The sequence below is a fragment of the Mytilus galloprovincialis genome, chromosome 4 (assembly GCF_965363235.1).
Source record: "Mytilus galloprovincialis chromosome 4, xbMytGall1.hap1.1, whole genome shotgun sequence".
NCBI classification, from domain to species: Eukaryota; Metazoa; Mollusca; class Bivalvia; order Mytilida; family Mytilidae; genus Mytilus; species Mytilus galloprovincialis.
In genome coordinates this window covers 88,977,926-88,998,623 of record NC_134841.1, presented here as the reverse complement: position 1 = coordinate 88,998,623, position 20,698 = coordinate 88,977,926, and the positions used below count along the sequence as shown (strand labels likewise).

Sequence of the window (20,698 nt, the reverse complement as noted above, 5' to 3'; positions counted from 1 at the left end):
TATTTGGAGACTTTGGTGAAAAGGTTTGCAAAGTTATTTCTTATTTTCTTTCAAGTGGAAGGTCAGGTGCAAAAATGTAGCTAGAAACCAAGTCGAAAGTCCGATCTCAAAAGTGGAAGGTCGCTGATCTAGGACCACTGCTAATTTGAACCCCTGCCTCCAAATTGAAAAGTTACGAAAATTTCATTTTCTAATTTGAAATTGCCGCCAACAGCATAAACAGTTGAACTTATTATATAATAGACTACTGACGTAGTTGTACTACGTATTGACGACAAACAATATTCCTACGACTTTTGCAATTTGGGAAATCTAAACTACTTGTCTTTAGAGATTTTCAGCGATTAGATATGTCATACAATTGTTCTTTGACATCTTAGCCAAAAGCACAGGCAATAATAAACTACATAAGGATTCCTAATGAGCACTACTTCCTATGTGCAACTTCAAAACTTTTGGGTGATTCGACGATCATTTAAGGTTTTTCTGGTCATATTTTTTGTTATCCAGAATAAAAAGTATTAAAAAAGTGTTCAATTAGTTATATATAACAGAGTAGCCAGCTAGATAATAACAATGGCAAGTATTTCAGCATTTATTGGGTAGAACACAAATCTAGGGTGCTCACATAATGCAGCTTAACTGCATAAAAATAAATAAGGAATCTTCTTGCATGCGTTTTATTTACCAAAAGGCATCACAATTCACATTATGAAATGATTTCTTAAAAACTATTGGAAAAGGTTCATGTATTTATTTTTTTTGAAAACGAAAAAGATTTTGGTTAATTCTTATCACATGCAAGCACCAAAGAATCAATTTTAATATTTGTCTATATAAACTCATGTCAATATTCATTTAGAATTTGCATATGTTCTATATTTTTTATTCACATTTATATGACAAACTTATAATTTCTTTGGGGTATTTTTGGTAGATTTTTTTTTTTCCTTCTTAAAATCACAAAGGAGTAGGCCCAGTAAGACGCTTTTTGGCCCAAAAATATAGAAGTTTAACAAAATTGTTAAAACGTAAACTTTAATATAAGCAATTTATTGGAAAGTTGAATATTTCTGTTAATAATTTTGGGCTGATTTTGACAATTCAATGCACATGATTCAGGTATTAGCATCATGAAGTCAGGCTAAATAACTGAAATCTTCACAACTTTAGAATTTGAGTTAAATTTTAGAGGGTTTCCGTCTAAAATTGAAGTGGCTGCATTTTTGTTCATTCTTAATATTTAAATTTTCAATTGTATTTGATGATAATAAATAACATATATAAAGGTTGAGACTGAACACAGATGCGGTCACTTTCATTTTTGACAAAAACCATCTGAAAAGTGACATATATATTCATATCTAAGCTTGAGAGTCTTTACTGCCTATTTCAGTTCAAATCTTTCACATAAACTAATTGAATCGAATGAAGTAGACTCTTTTATAAAGTGTCTAAAATCTTTCATCAGATCTAGGTGAACCTGTAATTTGAGGCCAAAATCTGCCCCTACCGTAAACAACTCCTCTAGAAGTATACAAACTTTTTAAAAGAGTTGTATGTGCAAGTCATGTGAGTAAAATTACCCCTTAGTAGTATTTCGCACTCACACATACAAATGTATAGTGCCCATTTCTGAAATGAAAGCTTTAAATCATAAAATCCACTAGCACTGTAGTGAATATTTACCTTTCAAATCTGGTCTTTTTCTCAGCCCAACAGACACAAAGAAACAGTCCATGTCAACATGCATGATTATCTTCTCTGGTTTTCCTACATTAGGTACATTGATAATCCCCCTATCTGATATGGTATCACATTTCTTTTGTAAAAGTTCTTTTAATTTCTGTCGTCCAACAAAATTCGTCCCTTGCTTCTGTAACTCATTGACATAAGATTTAAATTCAGATTTCCAAGTAGACAAATGGTGTAGTCGTGAGTTGTTATAAAATTCACTGATAAATTCTGGTTCTCCTGCCATTGCCATGCCTCTTTTTGATGGAGATTGTTTATTCTCAGTTTCAGTAACTATATTACATGTAGTGCTTTCAGTCTTACTTTTTTCATAATCATTTTCCATTTGTGTGATATTATTTGTACTTTTAGTTTCCTCTAATATTTGAGTTAGGAAACTAATATCTTCATCAGACATGAGGACATCAGTATTCATTACATTTTTACTTGAATTTTGGTCTTTAGAGATATCTTTTTTCTTTTCACTTGATATTCTTTCTAATGGAGTCTTTTTAGATTTTGCCAGCAGACGGCCAAATTCATTATCACTGGAATCAGAATCACTAAAATCTAGAGTAGGAGTTACTGGTGTAGAAAAGTGTTCCTGATAATTAGCATGATTTCCAATGCTGTCTTCCCCTTTTTCAGGTGAAAATAAAGCATCGTTATTAAAGCTGACAGAACTTTCATTCATGGTTGCCATCCTATTTAACGTAGAAGTTGTACTTGTCTGCCTTGCCACAGCAAAAGCTGAATACTCGGCCATCCCTGGTTGGTTCTTAGACTGACTGGTATATAACTGGAATGGGATGTATGAGAGCAGATGTCCAGCCTTCACACTGAAACACACACAAATAATGCTACTCTTACAAAAACCCATTATTCATAATTCTAAGATTTTTTTAAATCGTTTAATTAGCCACATATACTAAATTTAATGGTAGTGGATATAATTAATTGCCATTGTTATGACTTTGAATTATCTTGTTAATTGAGATGTTTTCTTATTGGGAGATGATTTCTTTGAAACATAATCATAAAATGAAACGAGTTATTAACACTGCTTTTTTTGAGAAAAAAAAAGATATTCAATTTTAGAATTTCTGTTTCATTTGAAATTTTTAGACAACTGAGAAGATTTTGTTAACTGGTGTATTTAATAGCATTGAAGTAGCTAAATTGCCTGTCACTAAAAGGTCTTGTAAATATCCGTTAAGAAAAAAGAAATATTCTTGTCAGTAGTGTCATGTCATTTCAAAACTAGATTGAATTTCGTATTTCTCAAAAATAAAATTTCTTCAAATCTAAAATTATCTTTACCATTCAATGATCCATTCAGGTTTGACAACTTTACAATGTTTAAAGTCTTTGCGTATTTTACTGTCCGGAAGATTTGTTGCTATAACATGTGAAACACGGGTTTTCATCATATAATGTTCATATTTTCCTCCATGCTGTCTCATAATCTTCTTAAGTTCATCTGATGACGGCTCTGTAAATTAAAAATGAAAATGTTCATACTTCCAAGGTATTAGCAGCATTACATAGGCGTAGCATGCCCAAAAATAATGGTACGGTTTGGGCAAATTAGACATACATGTACAGGACACGAAGGGTCCCATCAGCCTCACATAGCGAGGCTGCATTAAGGCTGCAGTTTTATAGTGGTAAAATCCTGCATTCTAGGCATTTTTTACTTGACCTTACTTGTACCATGTGCTCCGGCAGTACATTACACAGAATATTAACGGTCAGTTTTCAAATACAGACAATAGACATATTTAAATGTTAAAATTACACATGCCTATCACTTGTATGCAAAAATAGTTGTTGACTTAAATATTTTTTTCCCCATAAAAAAATACAAGAGAACCAGGATATAGACTGAATGACCCCATAATTATGGTTATGTATTTGTATATTCCTCATACTAAACAGATGGCTCCCTAAGTCAGGAAAGGATATTTCTATAATCAAGTAAATAATTAAGGTCACCTCAAAAACAAAATAAATATACATAACTTTTAGAATATCAATACTCTAACAGTTATTGCATATACATATTTTTAGATACTAGCTATTGACTTACTTGTTTAACATGGACATGTACTATCTAAGTGTTTAGCAATATTTTTATAGTTGGGACTTACTATATATGTATTTACTTTCAATCTGTGTTATCATTTAGATTTAACCTCAGTTTTATTTAGAAAAACTCAACTGTCAGAGAAAGAAGTGCAATTATTTTTAAAGCAGGAATATGCAATTAACAGAAAACTTTGATACAATAGGAAATAAAGGTATTCTTTGCCTTTAACACATGGAATTGTAGGGATATTGTTCATGTTGTTTACCATATATACATGAGGAACCTGGATGTGAATACAAAGTAAAAAGAAAACGTTGTTATCATAAAGACAGTTGTCCATATAGAAATAAGGAGATGTAGTATGATTGCCAAAATGAAGCAACTATCAACCTGAGGTTACCGTAAGTGACATGGATGTAAACAATAAAACCATTTCAGCAAGTTCTGGTTATATAATCATAATAGAAATTAAAATAAATTGAATCATATAAATGTATAGCAAAAACAGCAAACAAGAAACTAGTCTTTTTTTGGGCCCTTTATAACTGGCTGTTTGGTGCGAGCCAAGGCTCCATGTTAAAGACCATACTTTGACCTATAATGGTTTACTTTTACAAATTGTGACTTGATGGAGAATTGTCTCATTGGCACTCACACCGCATCTTCCTATATCTACTTACTTGTATAACCATCTACATGTATAGCAACACCTTTAAATATGTCCGACAAAGGACCAGATACATTTTCGTCTGCATTCTTGGCAAACTGTTCACCTAACTTTTGTCTTTTAGCTTCCATGTATCCTCCCTGAAATTAGCAATACAGATACTTTTTACATTCTAATGAATCTACTTTTGTACCCATTATTAATTTTCAAACTGTGGATGTTACAATTCACCAATTAAGATGAACATTAAACGAAATAAACTAATAAGTAGAAGATACCCTGTCTGGCATATTGAATTACAATTTTTGTTTGCTCAACCAAAATTGTTCTAGTCCCGAGAGTCAGACCTTTGATTCCATAGAAATGTGGTTTTTTTAAAAACATATCTTTTCTGTGTTCACAGTTGATGTTTTGTTCAATGTGTAACTAAGACCAAAAATTATGATCTCTTTTTTTACCAAGGCTTCCAAAAACTATTTGGGCCAGCCAGACATTTTTTTCAATCCGGTTCTTTATCCCTATAGATAATTACAACAGATGGAAATATCCATATGATAAAGCCATCAAACTAGTACAGGCCTATAAATTTCATAGTTTAAACATGTTTTATTGTTCAAAATGACAAATGGATCAGACACTAATTTTACAACTAAGTAATGTCTTCTTGAAATTTCATAGACTTCATACTTTATCAGTTTTAAATAAATTCCTTTTCTGACATTTACATTGAAAGTGCATGGTCAGAAATAGCACCTATCAATGGTCTTAACAAAGTGTATGTGTCAGTGGAAGACCAGCTTAGTTATTTGATAAACTCATTTTCAAATAATGTTTTTTACTAGACAACTAGAGAACACGAAACAGAGAAGGTTGTGCAAATTCCATTTATTTTCATCTAGTGTTTTTTCCACATTATTTCTTAGGAAAAATATCTGAGATGAATGTAAGATAATGGTATAAATGATTTTTTTTTAAAATCTTAATCTGACAAGATTTTAGCTAAAAAGTATTTAGATTTCAACCAGGAATGTTTTAATTTGAATAAATAATAACTTCCAAAACAAGTACTTGGTGTCCAGTACAAAAAGTTTACCAGGGGCCTCTGTGACTGAGTGGTCTAAGTACAAAAAATGTAGTTACTACTGTAATCACAAGTACAAGTCAGTCAACAATGAGGTTGCGAGTTTGAACCCTGCTGGTGTGGGTGCACTTGACTCCAATCTTTATTGACTAGGATTGTCTTTTTTTCTATCGAAGGTCAGTGGTTTTCCCTAGGCACCCTTGCTAATCTTCCACCAATAAAAACTGGCCGCCACGAAATAGCCCAAAAGCATTAAAACACCAAAAATCAAATCAAATCAAATCGAAAGATTACCTGACACAGGAGATCGCATGTTAAAATCTCACCTGTAAGACATTGCTTGTAATGAGAGGGATCATACTTTATGACCAGAAAAGTGTGGCTGTTTAAGGCACATGGTCAAGTCATTTGGTTCATTTTTCCAAATTACTTGAACTCTAAATTGGCAAACTTGTGTACAAAAATGTATGATGTCTATTTCTTGTTTGGCCCAGTCGCACAATGTCTAATAAGTTAACATTGGCAAATATGACAATTTTTTAGCCTTTTAAAAGTCAACTATACTTACCCATTCTTCCCATCCACTGCCCATCCTCCTTCCTCTTCCTCTGCGAGACCGCCCTGCCATCTGTTTAACTTTAAGCTTTTAGAAATAAAAAATGCATTCATCAGATGTGTTGAAATTGAGATGTGTCATGTAAAAGTATACAGTGTAGATGAGTACAAAAACCTAATTTTCATGATATATGTAAATACACTATGGTACTAAAAGGATGTATTTGAGATTGAAATTTAAAGGGGCATCAGCTACAAATTTACTAATTTATGTACATAAAATTAAAATTCGTGATTTTGTTTTGTTTCAAACTTTTATAATAGCAGAATATAGAAATAATATGATCATTTGATTTTCAACAGTTATAATTCTAAAGGCTCTGCATTGCTAAAATGGTCTTCAAACAAAACACAATTTTTATATTTCTGTCAAAGCTAATCCTTTGCAAGGTAAACAATGAAACTCTCAAAAATGATAGAACAGATAAATTAATGAAAACACACGAACCCCACAGGATCAAATAAACCAAGATCCAAGGTCTATCAGAATTAGGATCAGACTTCTGAATTGGTTATTAGCTGCACCAACAGACTTTCAAGTTTCAAAAAACATATATATATATATATATATGATGAATGTTTGTATAAAACACTTTTGTAAATTGATTTGGTAACGAGTCACTATAAATAAGCTTTGTGCTCAAATTTATTTTTTAACTTCGTGATCTACTTCCTGATTCATTAAAACAGTAGAGTGTGTCAGATGATAACTTTTATGGGTGCTTTCATTGAGGTCCGGTTCGACATACTTAAGCATGTGGTTGCCAATGTTGCTAAACCTTGAGTTTGTTTCGCATTGGTGTCACATCTTCTAATCTTCTAAGAGAAAATAGGGCAAGGCAGATGTCCATTTGAAAATAAAAATTAAAATGCAGGAATTGATGGGTCACTGTGAGAACTGTCCACGTATAAATAAGAAAATTAAGGGTGGCAGGTAGGTGAAAAACAGTGGTTTGTTACAATTTGAGAAACTAGAGAAAATCAAGTCATGCAAGTGATTTTTTTTAATGGTTCGTGTGGAAATAAACTTGGCAAATTGTAACAAAACCCTCTAGCATCCCTTGGCTAATCTGGGTCCATTCGCATCCATTCACTTTCACCCTCTTTTACTTTTGCACCCTACCATTCCCGCCCAATTTTTATTTGCCTTGTGTTTAATAATTTGTAAACGTCAACTTTGGTAGGTGTATTGCTATAAATATATATTTTTTCATTGTTTTTAAATGAAGTATAATTCTGACAACCAGTATTTATTTTTGTGTTGAATAATTCTTTACCATGTTTTGATTAGTGTATTATAATAAATATTTTTTTTATTGTTTCTAGTAAATGAAGTGCGAATATGACAACATTATTTTGGTGTTGAATAAATGGTAATTAGCATGGTAAGTGTTTTGCTATAAATATATATTTTGTTCATTGTTTCTAAATATAGTGAGATTCTGACAACGTTTTTTTCAATGTGTTGAATCTTGAGTGTTGAATAAATCTTAATCATGTTTAGGGAAGTGTTTTGCTCTATATATCTGTTACAGTGAATTTGTAGAATCACTGGCCAGTTTAGGGATTATACATAATCACTAAAAAGTTCAGGGATTATGTATAATCACTAGAAAAAACGTCAGGGATTATACAAAATAACTGAAATGAAGAAAAGTCAAATAATTTGTGCTATAAAATCATATTTAAACAGCATTACACTGTAAAACATCAATTGTAAAATGTTAAGCACAAAAAATCAAAATGATAACCTTATTTTTTTTAAATGTTAGGCACTATATATTAAAATGTTAAACACAATATATTAAAACAATATGCTTTACATCTGTTTTTACCACAATATCCACATTTTAGAAAATATTTTTCTTCACATATCGAATCAGATTTTATGACCAGCCTAAGGGAAATAAAGTGTTCAGTAAAAACATCTGCTGTAGGTACACTCCAAAAAAAAAAAAGCAACCTCGAACTGGTTCGAGCAAGATACCATGTTTTTTGGGCCAGGCGATATCCTTTTTCAGACTTTTGGTGAACAATTACTAATATGTTTTTCTGGATTCCCTTTCCTTTTTTACTTTGTGGAATTTCTATGAGAATATTACACAAAATGCCTGCTTCCTCTAAAATATTATCATAATTGTCAATCCTTAGTTTTTCTATACATTTCGATCTGTAAGTTCTCTCTGTTTGAATTTCTTGTTAATTTGAAAAAAAAAAAAAAAAAAAAAATAACAGACGTTCATAATCTTCTTCACCATTTGTTTTACATGTACCACAAATAACATGCTCTGTGGATTAACAAATAAAACATGAATATCCATTTGACACTGGCTTTTAATAAACAAACAATACAAGTAAAGTAAATGCTATAAAGGGAATCTGATATTATTATTAATTTTGAAGTCTTCAACTTTTATCTCGAAACCCTGTGTTGGTTATATCTTTAAGACATGCAAGATCATCTTCTGTATTTAAAAGCAAAATTATTTCATTTGGCAAGGAATATGAAAGTAAAAAATGATAATTTGTCTATTATATATTTTTTTTTTGTTTTTTTTTATGAAACAAAGGATCCTTAAATTATTCATAATCCTTGAAATTATGATAGGGAATTTGTAGAATAATTATTGAAATGTTCCGTGATTATGTAAAATTACTGGTCATTTTCAGAGATTATATATAATTACTAATGATTTTAGTGATTCTACATATTCCCTGAAAAATACAAATTCACTGTAACATCTCTATATATCTAAACACATGAGATCAAAGGACCCGATTATGAATGTTTCTAATTTAAAATCTTCAAAGTGTTATACTCCTACCAAGCTAAATAAAACATCAATCATGATTTTAAACACTCAACAATAACACCGGATTAGGCTGTATATGAATACCAATTAGCAGTAATCATATGTAATTAACATTTAATAATTCATCAACGAAACAAAAATCTATATAATAATTCCTCAAATTTTATTCAAGAAAATAGAATTATTTGGTATATACTGTGACGAAAAAGTTTAGTATGGGACTAGAAACTAAAGTGTGTATCTGTGTGTTTGTGCTGTGTTGTTTGGTGTATAAGTTTCGGTCGTGCCTTTCACTTGTAAACGGACAACAAATGCCAAACTGTATACTCTTTAACAGGGTAACCCTTGAAAACTACTGGTAGAGTGATTAAGTGAATTAGTCCTGGTCACATAAATAATTAAATGGATCCTGGTGCAGTTTGAACGAAGTCTTGTAAGTGAACATAAACACGAAGTGGAATAAAAGTTCAATACTGCATTATTAAAATCACATAAATATATAAAGTTACAAGTATAACAAAAAGTACATCTAACATCAGGCTCAACAATACGGTTCTCCTCTCTACTACATAAACGGTACTGTCCTCTCCTTTCTATACATTCTCTCGCCCACTTATCTGACGCTCTTTCTCTTTTTTATATCACTCCTACAAGCCCATATACATGTATTCCGTGCTCCGGTAATCCTGGCTCCTATAGCTATAGTGTTCCTGCTCCTTACATAAATTTACTAGGGCACCATATGCAAATCATTAGGGTTCACTAGTCAAACAAATAAATCTAAACATAACTCTTAATCAATATAATCTCTGATGATCTCTAACTGTATTAAATGGCTATGTGTGAAAATACAGGTGCAATTGTAAACCTGATACGATCAGATAACACACTTATATCTAATATTTCAACTGAAATTCGAATTAAAATTGGGCATAAATTTGTGGGGTCGGAGTGGATTTTGGGGGCAAAAATGTGAGGTGTGAACGTGTAGGGTACGAAAGTGTATCGGCAGTGAACGGACCATCGGGGTCCCTTTGCCACAGTTTCAGAGTAATCACGGACTGTGTGTAGTCTGGTTTGTTTTGTATATTTTTACTACAATGCTTGAAAACACGTCGTATCCCTATCAAATTCTTTAGTCATTTGAGATTTTTTCTGAATTATTTGAGATACATATGTATGACCTGATCAGATGACAAAACATTCAGTAACACTCACAGCCGTGTACCCTTGTTACTGGTACATTATAATTAAGGGGGGTTATAGTATCAATTCACGAAACAGCTATACTTCGTCCCTTCTCTCTTACAGCAGGGACATGATATCGCTTTTATTTACATGAATATTACCTATATTAATGATTGTATCAATGTAAATACGCAACATTTCCTTCTTTGCTTGGCTTGCAGAAAAACGGCGGGAATTCCGAGGATTACTTTTTCCGGTCATTCGGTATGCCTTGGTAGTCTTCATAATCTCTATTCTCTAAAAAAAAATCTCGAGCAAAGATTAATATATGCTGTAGCCTGGGGTCCTGGCTACTGATTAGCTCCGCTACATACTTATCGACGCAGTATGATTGGGCCAGGTTTCCAGGCTATATATGCTGAGACTACTATATGTACAAGTAATAGCTTTTCTAAAAAGCTTGCCGTATTTTAGCTGATTATATTGAGATTAGTGGTTTGTGAGTAGTTTATTTTTATTGGAATATTGCACTTCAAGCAATATGAAAACATAGCGCTTTTTTTCTACTAATTTGTCATTTTTGTTGTATTATTGGTGGACCCGTGTTATAATGGTAGGAGACTTTATAAAATTGAGAATGGAAATGGGGAATGATATTATAATAAATTGTATTCTGTGTCTATAATCAACTTGATAAAAATAGCATATAACCTACACGTACTTTTGAGGATTACTATTTGACAAAATGGACAACAACAGAAGGCAGTGGCGAATCCAGAGGGGGACGTAGAGGCGTACACCCCATCCCACCGCCCCCCTCCCCCATTTGCTCGTTTTTTTGTGTGTTTTTTTTGTGTTTTTTATGTTTTTTTTAAATGATTAATCATACTAGACTATGTGAACTTTGCCATTTCCTGTGTACTCTATTATTTAATTTTTATGCGACAATTCGTTACTTATATAGACATTTTTCGCTGGTATTTACTGATTGTCAAAGTCATGTGATTCGCTATTGTGGAGTTGACCAGTGCTTCAAAAAACGTCGCTCAGTCATTTTAAAATTCAAATTACAGTAACACATTGCTTAAGCTGAGGATGACAATCATAATACCTTCAAAGCGACATAGGATTGAGCAAGAACGTATTGACTTCTATTTCACTATTCTACCAAACAGGAAGTAAGGCAGCAACCATTTGATTTTCTGGGGGGCTATGGTTTTTTTTTTCTGGACAAATTTTTTTTTTCGCCTGCGGCGAAAAACAATTTATTTTTTTCGTGACAAGTCGAAAACAATTTTTTTCTTTCAATTTTAGCATAACATATAGAGGCAGCTGAGGGTGAAACAAACAATTTTTTTTTCTCAGAATCAAAAACAAATTATTTTTTTCTCCAAAAACTGGAAACAAACTTTTTTTTCCAAAAAAAACCATAGCCTCCCCCCCCCCCCCAGAAAATCAAATGGTTGCTGCCTAATACTCTATAGACTATAACACTCTCATGAAAAAAGTTCCATGGCAATATTATTTACCTACGAAAACATGTTTAACCCCAAACGTCATTGTCATGATTGATATGGACTATATAAAATTGCTGTTAAAGTGTAAACCGAGCTTTGCGTTGAAGACCAAACTACAACCTTTAATAGTTTACTTTTATAAATTGTGACTTTATTAGACCGTTGTCTTTGGTATTTACATGTATAAGAGATCCTGTAATATCTATCTACAAGATTGAAAACACATTTTTTTGTAATGAATTTAAAACATATTTAATTCTGTAATATCTGATAATATGTATCAGTTATTTGTGATTTTTCATTTGATGTGTACTCTCTGGTAATGTCAGTATCAGCATGATCAGTTGAATGGTTGTGATAAAAAAAAAATGGGGCAGTTTGCAATCGTCATGTGCAGGTACACCACATGTGGATCTTCTTTTCCCTCTCATTTATAAAATTGTGCATGATATTTATCACAGAAACGCACCAGTATTTTGGTGAATGAAACACTTGTCATATTAAATTAAAGTCAGAGGTGGAGTTTTGTTGTTTTTATAGGGAATCACCCTCAAGCATGACTGGAGTTGGCCCCTTTGTAGGCAGTCAGTGGGCTCCCCCATATGAAAATTTCTGGAGCCACCACTGAAAGTTTGAGTAAAGTTAGATAAGAATTTATGACAAATTATGTTGAAATTTGCACAGATAATGAATGAAAAATCTAGTAAATTAAAAAATAGGCACTATTATTAAAAGCTTTCCTTGCTTATTCAAAATCACATTTAATATCCTGCATGCTATTCCAATCTGAGTTTTTATTCATACATACATGTAGTCTGGTGCTGTTCCAAGTAGTCTTCTTTTTTCTGTTTCTTGAGAGGTATTTGTTTTACCTGTTCAGTCACTGTAAAGTGTTACAATTTATATTTAAACGCAACACATAAATAGTGACCAAAAAGGTACGGCTATCACATGAGAGAAGCTAGAAAAAAGTAACATGTAAACATTTTAAACATTTTTGGGGGACCATGAAAATGTGGTATAAAGATACATATGCATAGATAGACCATAGAACAAATAGGCAAACAAATTCAAAGGAGATGTACATGTAAGATGAATTATGAAAAAAAGAGGCATGGACAATAAATATAGCCTTTGTTAGAGGTGACCCAGGTCGCCTTTCTCTAAATCAGCTATATTAAAGGTAACCACATATTTCTGGGCCGGGTTGAAAAATAAATGAAAATGACTTTGAAAAAAGCTAATAGAAATACACCAAATTTGGGAGACATCTATTAAAATGTTTGAAATAATAAGAAAGTTGAGAAGAACTAAGCTTTTTCAGATAATATACAGACTATTGCAGTCAGCCTATAAAAGACTCTTTGCCTCCTGAAATATTTGCTTTAATATACACTGTGCTTTCCTATAATGATTTAAAATCAGTGTGATAGTTTTCATGAAGAACACTGAGGTATTATGTCAAGATAAATGTTGTGTTACATGTATCTACCCAAATAAGTAAAATATAAAAATTCTTGACTTCTAAAACCAGTGATTGATCTCCTGATTTATATCTCATCACTCTATGCAGATGCTGTGCGAAAAAAAACAATTGACTTACCAGTATGCTTCTTTCCATTGAGTTGATTTATTATTAATTATTTTGCTTTATTTGCTTTGAATACACCTTATTGCTACAATATGTATATGTCCGCCATTACAAACTGTACATGTACATGTACAGCACAAATATTTCATGTGAAATTTTGATGTTTTAATACAAAATATATGATGCCACAATGGAAAAGTAATTGTTGTATGACGTTAATGGTTAAAGAGGGACAGATTCTTAGGTCAGCTGGGACAATAGTGGGGGGGGGGGGGGTGACTTCTCCACTCATGCTTCAGTGCTTCCCTACATAATATAATCAACCAAATAGTAATGTTCATCACGAAAAAATAAACTAAGTGTAAGACCTGATGATGTACAAGTTCAGTTCAGTTCAGTTTCTTGTATATTCCTCCATTAAATGTGGAGCACTACCCAAAGGGTATAGTTTGAGCAACTATTTACACCTTAAAACATAGGGAAACAATTAATTAAATTATATACAGATGACTGAATTTGGTTATAATGATCACTAAATAATAGATATCATAATTAATTCATAGGATTGTCATCATAAAGTTTAAAAAAAATATATAATAATTTATATGTGCTAGGGTGTAGGAAAGTGTTAAAAAACAACAACTGCATATACATGTATTTACAAGAATTAAAATGGTCAAAAGTTTAAAATTACTTATAATCATAGCTGAGAGTGCTATACATATATCAGGAATAATAATGAAAAATTTCCTGTAAGACTTATGTAAAGTGGTTGGGGTTTGGACAGAATTTAAGGTATAATATATACAAAAATTTTCTTTACAGTTTAATTTCTATATGGAGATCTTGTCATTACTCTTTTTAAATTATAACTGATATCTTACAATTTTAAAGTGAGGATTTATTTTTAAAAACTTATAAGCAGTAAAGTAGTTGGATGGTATACTATTTGTAAGTAACAATTAAATATCTGATAAACAAGTGAATAAATTGAAATCAGACATATCAAATAGAGTTTTCAGTGCTTTTGATATATCAATGGGCAATCTGATGAGTTAAGCCTTTTTTGACTGATTTTTATAGTTCGTTCTTCATGTTCTTATGTTGTACTGTTATACATGTACCACTGTCCAAGGTTAGGGGGAGGATCGGAATCCCGCTACAATGTTTTACCCCGCCACATTATTTATGTATGTGTCAGTCCGAAGTCAGGAGCCTGTAATTCAGTGGTTGTCGCTTGTTTACATTTATGTGTTACATATTTGTTTTTCGTTCATTTTTTTATATAAATAAGGCCGTTGGTTTTCTGGTTTGAATTGTTTTACATGTCATATCAGGGTCTTTTATAGCTGACTATGTTGTATAGGCTTTGATCATTGTTGAAGGCCGTACGGTGACCTATAGTTGTTTTAAAATGTCTGTGTCATTTTGGTCACTTGTAGACAGTTGTCTCATTGGCAATCATACCACATCTTCTTTTTTATAATGACTGCTGATCACCACTGTGTCCATACTGGGACTATTATGGTCCAACAACCAGTGGCGGATCCAGAAATTTTCATAAGTTCAGGCCCACCAAATTTCCCAGAAAAGGATGGCATGCCCCCTGGCCCCCTTCTAAATCAGACTCCTGACAACTCCAAAGAATAAAACATCATGTACGAGTACATCAAAGATCATCAAACTGTCTACCCCACACATGCCACATGCAAACATCTTTTTCGGAGTTCGCTGTGTTGTAAGTTTTTTTGGTTTGAAGGATCGTAAAAATGATTGCCTTGGGGGTCATTGTCAAATATAAAGCTAAATTATATAATTTGCAACAGCTGACACTATAGTATCCTATAGTGCACTGAAACCTTGGCCAATAACAATACCGTGATGCTTGGTGTAGGCTTCTTTGCACATAAGAAACCATATTGCTCACCTTGTAATTTTTGTATTCTTCTAATCAGTAGCGTCGGGTTTGTTTATTTACACCAGAAATCACTCTATCATAATTGGTGGCGATTTTAACGAGAATATTTTAAGTAAAATTGATACGAGAAGAAATAAATATTTAGTAGACTTTATGAATGAAAATAGTTTATATACTGAAGAAAATGGAATTACTTTTGTAAATTGTAGTGGTAAAGGAACTTCAACTATTGACTTTTTACTTTTTAAACAAGATTTTAAAGAGAATGTGATTAATATGGAAACAATGGACAATGTGGCTACTAACGTATCTGATCATTTTCCTGTTAAAGCGAGAGTGAAATATATCATCAATGCTAAAGAAAAATTGAAATGTTCAAATTCAAATATTTTACCCTCTGGGAAAACTCCTTGGAAAAAAATAGATAAAGACGCATATAAAACTTTAGTTGAAAATGGTTTAGATAATTTTTCATTATCTTTAGAAAATAAATATGAAGTGGATATTGCTTTTCAAAATATGAACAGTTTACTCTTCAATTCAGCAAAAAGTTGCTGTCCAGGGCGAAAAAGATATAGAAAACCAAAATTAAAAGTAATGAATGAAGACATTTCTGGCGCAATTGCAATGAAAAAAAAGGCTTTTTATCAATGGAAGATTAATGGGCGGTCGGAAGATCCAAGGAATGAACTTTATATTCAGAAAAAAGAGACAACTTATAATTTACGTAAACACTGTCGCAAGGCAGTTGCGATGAATAGAATTGATGAAAGAGAAAAAATAATGGAAGCAAATATCAAAAACAAAAATTCATTTTATAAACTTATTAAAAAACAGAGGGGAAGATTAAGTAATCATATAGATGAACTATCTGTAGGAGATACAGTGTATAGTACAGAAAATGATATTCTAAGTGGATGGAAACATCATTTTGAAAATTTAACAAAAAATTCTATTCATGAACATTTTGATAACAAATACCAACAAAAGGTCGAACAAGAATATATTGATATAATTGACATTTGTAGAGCTATGTTTCAGCACCAAAGTATTACTGAAAGTGAAATAGTAGAAGCTTTGAAATTATTAAATTTAAATAAATCACCAGATATATTTGGAGTTTCAACTGAAAACTTATTATATGGAGGACAATCTCTTATTTATCACCTTAAAGAACTTTTGGATAGTACTTTTAGACTTTGTTATATACCAGACGAACAGAAATTAGGGGTAGTAATCCCACTCTTTAAGAATAAAGGCAGTTGTAAAGACAGTAAGAATTATCGTGGAATAACAATTACTCCTACATTATCCAAACTCATTGAGGCTGTTTTAAAGATCAGAATTAATCCTGACATTATAAAATATCAAAATCCATTACAACGTGGTTTCACTAAAAGAACAGCACCATTAAACTGCTCTTTTATTATAGAAGAATATCACAAGGAATGTATTGAGTTAAATGATCAAACAATAATAACTATGCTTGATGCAAAATCTGCATTCGATGCTGTTAAACATGCTGGGCTTATCAGAAGATTATATCAAATGAAAATTCCGGAACAATCTATTTTAATTATTGATAATCTATATAAAAATGCTGTTTCTTGTGTTAAATGGAATAATCAAATATCGGACACTTTTAGAATAGAACAAGGCGTAAGACAAGGAGGGACTCTTAGTGCAGACTTGTACAAAATCTATATAAATACACTTTTAGACATTTTAGCTGATTCAGGATATGGAGGAAAAATTGGATCGATTTCTTGTTGTGCTCCTACTTGCGCAGATGATTTAGCCATTCTTAGTAACTGTCCATATGAAACACAAATTTTAATTGATATGGCCTTTGATTTTAGTAAACGTGAGGCATACTTACTACAACCAGCCAAAAGTTGTGTTTATATACAGTCGAAATCACGTCATCATGAGAAAGTAAATGAAAATTTTTGGAATTTAGGCAATTCTGTTCTTCCAACTTCTAATAAAGCAACACATATAGGAATATGTCGTACAGACGATGATTCATGTAAAGCTACAATAGATGAGAATTTAAAGAAAGCAAGAAGGACACTTTATAGCTTAATGGGGGTTGGACTTTATGGCGAAAATGGTCTAGATCCACAAACCTCAATGTCAATTATGAATACTTATATTATACCAATAATGTTTTATGGATTGGAAATAGTGATCCCTAGAGGAAGATGTTTAGAAAATTTAAATATACAATTTAAGAAATTCTTGAAACAATTGTTATCTTTACCAAAAACAGTAGCAGATCCTGCTATATATATGATTTCTGGGATGTTACCTGTAGAAGCTCAAATAGATGTAAAAATTTTAACTTTTTATGGAAATATTACTAGACAAGGAAAAAATTCTATTGAATGGCAACTAGCGGAAAGGCAATTAAATGTTAAAGCTATTAATAGTAATAGTTGGTTTAGTTTATTGAGGAAAATATTTTTGAAATATGAACTTAATGATCCTGTACAATACTTACTTAATCCAATTAGTAAATGCCAATGGAAAAGGGAAATAACTTCCAAAGTTCAAAAATTCTGGATTGTGAAGATACTGAATCAAGCAAAACTTTATACCAGTTTAAAATACTTATCGTTGATATATAAACCAGGACAATGTCATCCTATTGCAAATACAAATACTATGAATTCAAGGGAAATTATTAGAATTCCTACAAAATTGAAAATAGCTACTGGGAGTTATATTCTGCAAACAGTTAGAGCCAAATTTATAAGTAATACAGAACTGTCTATATGCAAACTGTGTAATGAAACAGAAGAAACTTTACCACATTTTTTATTAACGTGTAAAATATTAGAAGATATTAGAAAACCAATTTTGGAAGATTTAATTAATTCCTGTAGTGAAGAGTTAGCTGTCTTTAATATGAAAGATGAACATTTTGACATTTTACAACTGATCATAGATCCCTTTACTTACATGACAATGTTAAGTTTTCCTCAGTTAAGAAATGAAAAAGTTTTTAAAGTGATACAGAACATTATAGATCCAAAATGTAGACGATTATGTTACAATCTCCATTGTGAAAGGTATAGACTGTTGCAATTAGATGATATAAAGAAAAAGAAAAGAAAGTAGATAATAACATTTTATGAATCCTAAGTGACGATTGGTTGTCTACTCTTAAACAGTGATATCTTTTGATAAATATTTTAGATTTTAAAATATTTAATGAGTTGATGATATTGACATTAAGCCCAATTTTATCGTCAAGAATAAATTGTACAATGTAAATAGTGTATAGTGATATTGGTGGAAGATATATATTTCTATTCATATTGTGAAATCCATTACTCGGAAGAGGTGTGCCTACACTGGCAGAATTTATATAACAGATTACAGATTACAGAATGAAGCGATGAAAGTGTTGGAAACGAAATTACATCTTCGGTAAATTCCGTGATTTTAATATTTTCTATAATCAATATGTCCAAGCAATGAAAAATAAATGGTTATTATTTTTATACATAGAGCATACGTTTTGTGTATTCTAAGCTGACGAAAAAATCTGACACAAAAGTATCTCAATCATTTAACCGTTTTAATACGAAGTTTAAAGTGTAAATTATACACATTACTGTCCTATTTTTAGAGAATAGCAATAATACATAAATGTACAGTTTCTTATCAAAATAGCAACACAATTTCAAGATTAAATCATCACATTGTCACATGATTATATAATCTGCACCAAATTGACAGTTTGACGTGAGTTATCATCATAACTAATAACTATAGCAAATGAACACTTTATCATAATATGTACCTATAACCTAGTATCATGATTTCAATCCGACCCCACTTACGGACGCGTAGAACATATAATGCATGCCACTCATTAATAGCCAATCAGACGTTAAAATGACCTTCATTTCCCCCAGAATAATTCCGGAAACAGCCACGAAGCAGCCATTAGATAGTATTTATAACCAATGAAATAACAGAAATACCGTTAACAGATTTACCCGAACCTGACGTTTAGCCTCTGACTAATCAGACCGTACGTATGATACGGTAATAACACATATGTTATAGAAGTCTCATGTAAATGTTAATCAGTTAAACAATATTTTATTTTCAAAAGTGCACAAAATACAATTTTACAGCAAATACAGGGATTCGGAAACAAGAAGAACTTATAAAAATCCAGGAACTATTGTACTAAATTTAATATAGTATGTCTCAAGTCCACCGGTCCTACTTAAAAGCGCCCGGAAGCGCCCGAGAGCGCCCGGGAAAAGAAAAAGCGCCCGGGGAGAATAAAATAATAATATTTTATAACAATAAATTTTTTTCTTAAAAAAAAATAATCATTGCTTGTTTTGTCCTTAATATAAATGTGGATATATGGTGCCTGAAGTCTAATATTTTCGCAACTGCATGGTGAACACTTTTTTTATGCAGATGCTGATATACATTTATTATATCTTTTTTATGAAACTAAAACTGTTTCAATGGCTATGCTTATCAGGGTTTTCAAGTACTGCTTATTTTTAAATTTAAACCAAACTCCTCAGTGCTTTTTACCCCCTTGTTTTAACTACGGTACATGTATAGTACTGCTTTATTTGCTGATGTATTATGTGTAACTCTTTTAATTTTGATTAAATTAATATTAATCTTTGAAATTTTTTATTTTGATATCGTTTTTGAAAAACATGCCTTTTGATGTCTTACATTTTATAAATCTTCCGCATGAACTGTGATCCATTATAATCAGTCTTTCAAAATAGTATTCATAAATTATATTATTGTTAAAATTGAAACATTCATACTTGTTTTATTACAAATGTCTATTATCTGAATTTGAAAATTACTTGTCTAAAATTTAAAAAAAATAATGTGCATAACTTATTTCATCAACACAAAGTTGTCTCATGCCAATAAAATATCTATATATTTTCCCGGGGCGCTTTTTCTTTTCCCCGGGCGCTATTTTTTCTTCCCCGGGCGCTCCCGGGCGCATTTTAGTAGGACCCCAAGTCCACCTTCAGTAAATATTTTTTATGCTTTCAAGTTGATCAAATGCCAGACGAGAATCAGACTGAATGTTCGATAATTGAATAGAGCTCTAACAATGGAAGTAGGCTAATATACGAAGATTTCATGGCTATACATTTACACAAGAGAATTAAGATGTTTATAAATCAAACTGGATGTTCGGGAACTGAGCAGTGGCGGATCCAGAGGGGGGGCGTAGAGGGCGCACGTTCCCCCTTTGCTAGGATTTTTTTTGTATAATGGTTAACCAGACTAGACTTCGTGAACTTTGTCATTTCCCGTGTATTTAGTTTTTATGCGACAATTCTTTACTTCGAAAGATGTTTTTCGCTCGTATTTACTGTTTTATATTATTGGTTATGTCAAAGGAGTTAACCAGTGCGTCGATAAAAAGTCACTCAGTCATTTTGAAATTCAAATTTCAGTTACACATTGCCTA

At 31.7% G+C, this 20,698-nt stretch overlaps 1 protein-coding gene across 1 annotated transcript in view; it reads right to left on the bottom strand.

Annotated features, from left to right (window-relative positions):
* The window catches only part of LOC143073322 (DNA repair protein REV1-like), a 69,277-nt gene extending 58,846 nt beyond the window's left edge, over positions 1–10,431 (bottom strand). Inside the window, exons 1-5 of the mRNA XM_076248758.1 lie at positions 10,349–10,431; positions 6,140–6,214; positions 4,504–4,630; positions 3,055–3,226; positions 1,690–2,573 (exon numbers count right to left, since the gene is read on the bottom strand). Of these exons, the coding sequence (XP_076104873.1) occupies positions 1,690–2,573; positions 3,055–3,226; positions 4,504–4,630; positions 6,140–6,199 (1,243 nt within the window). The 5' untranslated portion in view covers positions 6,200–6,214; positions 10,349–10,431. The remainder of the gene's footprint in view (positions 1–1,689; positions 2,574–3,054; positions 3,227–4,503; positions 4,631–6,139; positions 6,215–10,348) is intronic.
* Between the last annotated feature and the right edge of the window lie 10,267 nt (positions 10,432–20,698).